General features: G+C 46.2%; 1 protein-coding gene across 2 annotated transcripts; it reads left to right on the forward strand.

The window, feature by feature from the left end:
• The first annotated feature begins 1,212 nt into the window (after positions 1 to 1,212).
• LOC136456145 (casein kinase 1-like protein 1) lies at positions 1,213 to 6,055 on the forward strand. 2 transcript variants are annotated; one of them, XM_066455923.1, is made up of 13 exons: positions 1,404 to 2,007; positions 2,122 to 2,162; positions 2,836 to 2,905; positions 2,994 to 3,142; positions 3,245 to 3,528; positions 3,764 to 3,825; positions 3,953 to 4,016; positions 4,107 to 4,191; positions 4,265 to 4,391; positions 4,491 to 4,570; positions 4,654 to 4,714; positions 5,134 to 5,273; positions 5,383 to 6,055. In XM_066455923.1, exons 1-13 carry the CDS (start codon positions 1,932 to 1,934, stop codon positions 5,674 to 5,676), a joined length of 1,533 nt encoding a protein of 510 aa, XP_066312020.1. In that variant the 5' UTR covers positions 1,404 to 1,931; the 3' UTR covers positions 5,677 to 6,055. The 2 variants fall into 2 exon arrangements, with proteins under 2 accessions (XP_066312021.1, XP_066312020.1); XM_066455924.1 differs by lacking the exon at positions 5,383 to 6,055 and having other exon boundaries at positions 1,213 to 2,007; positions 5,107 to 5,199.
• The last annotated feature ends 2,755 nt before the right edge of the window (positions 6,056 to 8,810 follow it).

Below are 8,810 nucleotides of genomic sequence, written 5' to 3' on the forward strand. Positions count from 1 at the left end.
CATTCACCCTTAATCAACATGCCTCTGACTCCCTTCCTCCCCGATCCCATGGACCCACCCTGCGTACCCTTCAACCTCATTAGTCGCCCCGTGCCCTTCACCTCTCGCGTAGTCGGCCATCACCTCTGCTATCTCGACCTCTCCCCTGATCGTGCCTTGCCCTAACTCATGCTCCCCCGACGCCGCCACGGAATGCTCCCTTGCCTCGCTTGCGACGCTGCTGCCACCGAGCACCCTCGACATGGACACAGACGTAGAAACAGCGCCCGCCTCTCCGCCACCTCCTCCTATGGCGGCAACCTGTTGCTCCAAAACTCCATTCCTTTCTCCTCCTTTCGTAAATTCAAAAGGTGATTATATCGGGCTCTAAAATTAATGTCTATTTTCCCAATAGAATAAATAATAGAGAACTCATTTTATTGGATTTGACTTAAAATCTCTTACAATTTTTAAATTAAAATTCTTCAAAGTTGACTATTTTTTTAATATTTGATTTGAACTTAAGAGTGTCGATTTAATTCTCAAAAATCAAGAAAAAATATATCAATTCATATTAATTTGAATACTAATAAAATAAAGATAAGTAGAATATGAAGAGTGAGACATAACTAGTTTGTTTAAGTGTGCTGAATCATGGAGAGGAAATCTTTATAAAGTGGATAGCCAAATGAAGATATGGAGCTTGTAATTTAGAATCTTTGAGAGATGCTCCAAGTGTGTCTCTAAAATTTGTTCTCTAAATCATTATTTGAAGAGTTTCCACTGGTTCTCTCCCCAAGCCGATGAGGTAATGTTAGTGTTTGGTTGGTGGCATGGGAGTGGGATGATCCTACTTTGGAGCTGTTTGGTTGAGAGGTGAGGCCGTCCTACCTTCGTCTTACCTGGGAATATTCTCATTTGATGTCGTGACTCCCGTCCCTGTTTTTTGGACGGACAGACTCATCCTCCCTGGGATGAGCCACGACGGGGAAGACAAGCGTGGGCAGCGAGAGGTGGCGCATGTGGGTGAGCTCCGACGCCGGCCATGCCGCGCGGTTCATCTCTGCCGCCAGCCATGCCGCACGGGCGAGGAAGAGGCGGCGACGCGCGTAGGGCCGGTGGAGCAGGGGGAGGAAGAGGAAGAGTGAGCGAGGTTCGGCGCCACCGCGTGGGCCAACCCTGTGAGCGCGCGGGCGGGATCCGGCCTTGTGCCGTGTGGCTGATGAGCTCACCGGCGGAGGAAGCGCTCAGTGGCTCGCTGCCGAGCTCAGGGCAGAGGAGGCCCATGGCGGTGGGCGGCCGAGCTCAGGGTGGAGGATGGAAGAGGCACGAGGCGGGCGGCCAGCTGGCCTCGCCGGCGGAGGAGTCCTCAGGCGGGCCACGGCCGTGCTTGTCGGGGAAGAAACGAGGGGCGACGCGCGACCAAGGTACGGAGCAGGCGTCGGGAGGAAGAGATAAGGAGAGAGAGGAAGAGATAAGAAGAAAAGAAGGAAAAAGAAAAAAAACTTACAAATGGATCTCACTTATGGATCCCACCTATCGATAGCTCATCCTATTTTTTTAAGGTCTCTAAACCAAACACATCGATCCTGTCCCTCGTCATCTGAACCGAAAATAAAATCATGCCATCCCCATTCTGTCCGAGAATCGTCCCACTCCACTTACTCCCAACCAGACGCTAGATTACTGATTTGGGTCATGGCCTCGTGGGTGCTAGCCCCTGGCCTGCCCGGTGCGGGCGGTGCGTGACTCTTCCCTCCTGCTCCTCTCCTCTCTCGCGAAAACAAAGCACCACCGCCCTGACCAAAACTAGCAAAAATCCCCAATTCCGCCGCACTCCGATCCCCCAAACCCTTAAAGCACCCAATCCTCAACCTTCCCTCCGTCTCCGGATGCCCTCTACCCACGCGGCCTAGGGCGGCAGCGGTCGTCTGGCAGGCGGGGAAGCGCCGATGGAGCCGCGCGTGGCCAACAAGTTCCGCCTCGGGCGCAAGCTCGGGAGCGGATCCTTCGGGGAGATCTTCCTTGGTTCGTGCCGCCGGTTCCTATGCTTTAATGTTGCGTTCCCATGCGAAAGCTCTCACCTTTGCCCTTGCCCGTGGTGCTGATGATTGGTCTGTTTGTTTGGCGCTGTTGCTGCAGGTACTCACGTGCAGACCAACGAGGAGGTCGCGATTAAGCTGGTGAGCTTACTGTTCGTACAAAGCGATAATCTGTTCAATGTTTCCGTTCTACATTAGTTAAGTGGAGTGATCCGTTTTGATGTTTCCATTCTACATTTGTTAAGTGGAGTGATGGTACTTTTTTTTTTCTAATAATGTGCATATTTTCGATTTAGTGTAGTTACTCTATAACTGGTTGGATATCTTTTCTCAAGTAAATATCAACTAAATTTAGTGCGGAATTGTAATCTGTTGAATTCTAATGGTAGATTATTGATCACAGATGTTTATTTGTTGTTTCATATGTATGTTAAGTGGAGTGATTATTGAAAATGATTATTTGCATAGGAATTGTTAGGATGTCTCACTCATCTTGGGCCTTGTTTAGTTGACGAAATTTTCTAGGAAATGGTACTGTAGCACTTTCGTTGTTATTTGGCAATTAGTGTCCAATCATAGTCTAATTAGGCTTAAAAGATTCGTCTCGTGAATTTCGTCTAAACTGTGTAATTAGTTTTATTTCTTATTTATATTTAATGCTTCATGCATGCGTCTAAAGATTCGATGTGACGGGGAATCTTGAAAAATTTTGCAAAATTTTGGGAACTAAACAGGCACTTAATGATCTCTTTAAACAACTGCAGGGCTTGGACTGTGATTACTGACAAGACCTCTCTCTTTGTGTTTTGTCCAGGAAAGTGTGAAGACAAAACATCCTCAGTTGCTGTATGAGTCAAAGCTGTATAGGATACTGCAGGGTGGAAGTAATACATGTTTCTTTCTAGTTGGGCTGTCATACATTTAATATTTTCATTTTCTTAAGGTTAACTTACATTTTGTTTTCTCCTGCAGCTGGAATTCCAAACGTTAAGTGGTTTGGTGTCGAGGGTGACTACAATGTTCTTGTTATGGACCTCTTGGGTCCAAGCCTTGAAGAGCTTTTCAGCTTTTGCAACAGAAAACTGTCCCTGAAGACCGTTTTGATGCTTGCTGATCAGTTGGTACATTATATAATTGAGTGCAAGCATAACCTTTATTATTATACAAATATAGTCCTTGCTGGTTTAGTCTACATCAGAGTTTTTAATTTCAATTTTTCGTAGATCAACCGGATCGAGTATGTTCATATGAAGTCATTCTTACATCGAGATATTAAGCCAGACAATTTCCTCATGGGCCTTGGCAAGAGAATAAATCAGGCAAGTCTTTTAGCATGTTGTATTCACTTATGTAGGCACAGTTTTTGTACTTGCACTTATAGGTTTGAGGGCCTTCCCTTGGATAGTTGGGATTTTCACATTCTCTCCATTCCTCTACAGGCATACGTGATCGATTTTGGATTGTCAAAGAAATACAGGGACAGTGCAAACCAGCACATTCCATACAGGTAATATGTCGCAATTCATCAATCTGTGACTCTGAGGGCGGCAGTTTAACATTTCTTTCTTTTCTATTTGCATCATGATATTGGTGCTGTACTTCCTGATTTTTCCTCACGGGGCACTGTAGCCATATTGTGTTTGTATATTTGATCTTGTCGATAGATGGGTAGATATGAATTACAAAGGCATGCTATTTGCCCTGCCTTAGAAGATGTATGACATTTATCTACTGAAGTGCAGAGAGAACAAAAATTTGACTGGGACAGCACGATATGCAAGTGTAAACACTCATCTCGGAATTGGTAGGTTAAAATTTCAAGCTTCTTTATGAAAGAGCATTTCAAGTTGAGTATTGGATTTGTTTTGTTTCTGTTACGCCTATATTCACAAAATAGTAAGTTTTGTTTTTTTTTTCTGCTTTGCCAATAGAACAAAGCAGGAGGGATGACATGGAATCGCTTGGATATGTACTCATTTACTTCTTAAGAGGAAGGTTGGTCTTATGGGTGCTTCTTTTTTTTCTGTCCTTATACTTCTGCCTCTTGTTATCTGTTGTGTACCAACAATAGCCCTTATTGTGCAGTCTTCCTTGGCAAGGTCTAAAAGCTGGGACCAAGAAAATGAAGTATGAGAAAATCAGTGAAAGGAAGATCGCTACTTCAGTTGAGGTGATTTCCTTACTGAAAATTCAATCATCACTATTGAGCAATTGGAGGTTGTTACGATTTTTCTTATTTGCAGGTTCTCTGTCGTGGATACCCTTCCGAATTTCAATGCTACTTCCGTCACTGCCGTGCGTTACGCTTTGATGATGCGCCTGACTATCAATACCTGAAGAGACTGTTCAGAGACCTTTTTATTCGAGAGGGTTGATATTTATGACTTGACTGCTACTATTTCTCAACATTCTATTTCAGGAAATGCTCCATTGGAGATCCTTCTAAGAGGAAATTTCTTGTATCTGCAGGATTTCAGTTTGATTATGTTTTCGACTGGACCATTCTTAAGTACCAGCAGTCGCAAATGACCATTCCACCGCGTGCTATGGTTGGTACAATCCATAGTGCTCCCTTTCTGCAGTTGTCTACAATTATGGGTGAATATCTTATGCACATGATCAAGTGTGACAGGCTGCAGCACCGGGTCAAAGCTCCAGGATGGCTCCAATGGCAAATAATAATGGACTGTCAGGTGCGCCTGTCCTGTGATTGATGTGACAATAGTTTCTTACTCTGCTGCTCCTATCATCGATATGTGTGCACGTGGATAATTTATAAGCACTTTGGGTTGGAAGCTTCATGAATCTGCAAAATGAGCTGCAACATCAATTGGTGATAAAGAATATTATAACAAACAACTTGATTATATTCTTCTGTATGATAACAAAACTATACCAACACCAATTAAAAATATACCATTATGGCAAAAAGAACTATAAATCACTCCAAATAATTTGATACAGATGGATTTTCAAAAGCATTATTCTCTTTGGATACTATTTCCTAATGTGTATCTTGAATTTACATTCTTTGAATTTTTGTGGTTATGTCCATCTAATTTTTGAGTTGGCTGGGTCTGCTTAGGGCTAACTGTCTCCTGAATTAATTTAGCCACTGAAGAGGGAAGGAAAAGTGGGTGGTCAGATGATCCCTTGCGACGCCGGGTTCCACCTGCAGGAATAAATGCAGGCAGCTTGGCAAAGCAGAAATCTCCAGTTAGACAAGAAGTGTCCACATCAAAAGATGCTGTGGTGAGTTCTTATTTTCATCTTTTGTTGTTTTACATTCCTGATTTGACAACTGCTTCTTTTGGTGCATGAGATTTTACTTTGTAATTCTGACCCCTCAAATGACTTATAGTTCGCCAGTTCAGCTATTTTGGGTCAGTCAAGCGGATCGTTGAGGCGTCCTGCTGTTCCTAGCAGCCGAGTTCCAACCAGTGAAGCTTTACTACGCAGTCGTACACCAGATGGAAGCCCAGGGGCTTTCCAAAGAAATGTTCCCCCACATAGGAGCTCACAGACCCTGGAGTACTTGGACCGCTCCGGAGTTTCGTTGTCTGGCAGGTTCATGCCCAACACCAAGAGCTATGAGTCCACTCTAAGGGGCATCCAAGGCCTAAATGTTGATGGCAATGATAGGATCCACTACTAGCATCTTGTGGATCTCGTGGACGTGTTATATGATATCTTGAAGTCCAGATGAAGAGCAAGTATTAACTTCAAGCTACCTGCTGGAGGAGCAAGGCCACTTGTTGACCCAGAACTGCACTCTGGTTGGCGAAATAAAGGGCTGTCTGTGTTCTGGAGCAGCTTTTGTCTTAAGAAAAGGCATCATGACTATGTTTTAGCTCTGTACAGGTTCTGATTTGTCCATATTGTGCTTGTGGATTCTGGTTTAACGTTTTCCACATATATAATATCTCGTCTCGAGCTGAGCTGTGTCAGCTCGGTCGTGCACAGTTTGCTCCTTTCTGTATGCGTCGAATTTGTAAGTAATCTAAGGTGATTATCATTCAAGTATGTGCGAATCTTGTGTGTGTAGTGTTTTTCCCTCTGCATCTCAAAATGTGGAGCAAAAAGGGCGCAATGTCTATTGAATGTGTTCATGATCACCCACTTTTTTCTCAAACGATGCAGGAGAGCTGCCTGTTATTTCATTAAGCAAGAATAAGAGTATAACGAGTCCGTACAAGGACCAACTCGACAACTAATTCCACACACACCCACACCACAGGAGCTTACAATCACCCACTGGCCACAGACCACAGTGATAGTGGGCAAAACTATGACGGACATGTATAGATACTCATTTCTGACCAACCTTGCCACAGACCACAGTGATAGAGTCAGGCTAGCCATTTTCCTAATAACTACTAAACTATACATAAGATCTCGTCTTGCTTACATGTCATGTCTTCCATATGTGCATCCACGTAGACTTCAGATTTGAGCCATGACTGAACCCTGGAACGCTGGGAAAAGTAGTCAGAATACAGTTGATCCAGATACTAGGATTTAACGGTGTTGTTTCAATGTTAGTTGATGTACCCGTTGATCTACATACTAGGATTTAACTGTGTTGTTTTAGTGTTATCCGATGTTCTTGTCGATAGTGAGGCACTTTTTCATCGATAGCAAGGGCATGGTTATTTTGTTAATCTTGAGATTTTACTGGCCCAGTCTTAATTTTTAGAGGTGCCTTAATTAATGTGCCTATACATAGCGATAATGCTAGGAAGTGGGCGTCCGTCCGCCCAGATGCTCCGTTGGTGGGCCACGTCGCCAGCCCAATAAACTCCAGCTCCTTCGTTTCTCATCCACTCCCTACTATCGACTCGCCTACTGCCTCCGAGCGCAACGCTATGCTCATCCACTCATTCCTATCCAATCCGTTCACTTCCTTGCCACTCTTTTATCTCTCCCCCCCCAATCTACTCCCTTGTGTGCATCCAACACAAAGGAGCGAGCACTGATGGTCTGCGGTGTGCCGGTGAGCTGTAGCGTGGTGGCGCAGAGGCAAGAAAGCCCTAGCAACATGCGGTTTGTGTAGAGGCGAGCTCGCGTCAACGCGGAGGCAGGCAAGCCCCTGCGGCAGTCGCTCGTGCACAACGACACGAGGCCAGCGAGCCGCGCGCTTGACGGTGTGGAGGTAGAGCTCCATGGCACGGGCTCCATGTAGAGGTGAACTCGTGGTGGCGCGGAGGCAGGCGAGCCCCGACGGCAGCTGCTCGTACGCCACAACACTAGGCTAGCGAGCCGCTTCTGAGGCGTAACGCTCAGTCGCTGGGCTTGCCTGGCACAACGCGCTCGGCGCTTGGCTGCCGGCCCTGACAGACGCGGCGTGCTGGTGCCCTCTCCTAGTCATGCGGCCACTGCCTCCTAGCCGCGTCGCAAGGCCAATGCCTCACTTCCGCGTCTTTCGGCTGATGTCTCCCTTCCACGTCGTGCAGCCGCCGCCACTGGGCCGCCGCCTCCAAGCGCCGCCGAGCCGCTGCCTCCAGTGAACTCCACACGCCGACGAGCCTCCATTCTCCCGAGCAATAAGTATGTTGCACTACGTGAAAATGCATGTTTCAATTGTTTTAGATGTTTTAGAGGTATGTTCAAAGTGGTTCATACGGATGTTGCAAAAGTATATCAGAATGTTACACATGTTGCAAGAGTATGTTCCAAATGTTTCATATGTTTTTAGTCTTATGTTGCAGCAAGCGTTTTCATGTTGCAAGTTGCAAGTGTGCCATATGGATGTTGCATATGTTACAGTGGCTACACACGTATGTTGTAGGCGCCTTGTTCCAAATGTTTCAGATACTTTAGACGTATGTTGGACATGTGTTATCTGGTGTTGCATATGTTTCACGCATATGTTTGGCAGTGTTTTATTCGGATGCTGCATATATTTCACACATATGTTGCAACTGTTTTATCTGGAAGTTGCATATGTTCTGCAATGGCTACACACGTGTTTCCTTGGTGTTTCATACATATGTTGCAAGTGTTTCATCTAGATGTTGCAAAAGTAGATCTAGTGTTGCACAAGTTGCAGTGAGACCCATTTGTAGCAGCCACCTACTGCAGCTGCTAGGGCCGCCTGCATGCGCGTAGGTGTGGAGGGGGTGCCATGGTGTGGGCACGGGACACGAAGTGGCGCGGGTGGCAGGCCACGGTGCAGGCACGGGGCACGGAGCGGCACATGCCCCCACGTGAAGCAGGCGTAGCAGGTGCGTGTTGACGAAATATGGTCGGCAGTCTACCTAGGGGTATGCCCAAGATAGTAGATTATCGGCAGACAGATACGCAAGCTACAAACAAGAGGTGACGCAAGACAGACACAAGATTTTATCCAGGTTCGGCCACCGTAAAGGCGTAATACATACGTCCTGCGTCTGATTGTATTGTTGTATATCAATGAGAGATGTTTTTTAGAGGGGTCCCCTGCCCGCCTTATATAGTCCGGGGGGCAGTGTTACAGATCTGGAAACTAATCCTAGCCAGTTACAATTGCCATAGGTGGCCGGATAAGGATTCCTATTCTAACCGACCAGGATCTTTCTTGACCTCCAAATCTGCCTTGATTCCTTGCGCGGGATTCCGAACAGATTGGCCGGGCCGTGCGTCGTCTTCTAGTGGGCCAGACCTCCTGATCCGGGCTGGCCCAAGCCTAGCTGTAAGGGTATAGGGGTTAATACCCCCACAGCTAGTCCCCGAGCACCATGTATTATGCTGTGACACGCCGTTCGATCTCCTTCAACTAATGCGATCTGTCGTAATGTCATCTCCAACTGG

This window comes from Miscanthus floridulus, chromosome 6, assembly GCF_019320115.1.
Source record: "Miscanthus floridulus cultivar M001 chromosome 6, ASM1932011v1, whole genome shotgun sequence".
Classification (NCBI taxonomy): domain Eukaryota; kingdom Viridiplantae; phylum Streptophyta; class Magnoliopsida; order Poales; family Poaceae; genus Miscanthus; species Miscanthus floridulus.

Excerpts from the sequence above, each read along its gene's own strand:
- LOC136456145 (XM_066455923.1), top strand. The coding sequence starts at position 1,932 with ATGGAGCCGCGCGTGGCCAACAAGTTCCGCCTCGGGCGCAAGCTCGGG. Across the intron at positions 3,826-3,952 it reads AAACACTCATCTCGGAATTG|AACAAAGCAGGAGGGATGAC; the intron begins GTAGGTTAAAAT and ends CTTTGCCAATAG. Across the intron at positions 4,571-4,653 it reads CCATTCCACCGCGTGCTATG|GCTGCAGCACCGGGTCAAAG; the intron begins GTTGGTACAATC and ends CAAGTGTGACAG.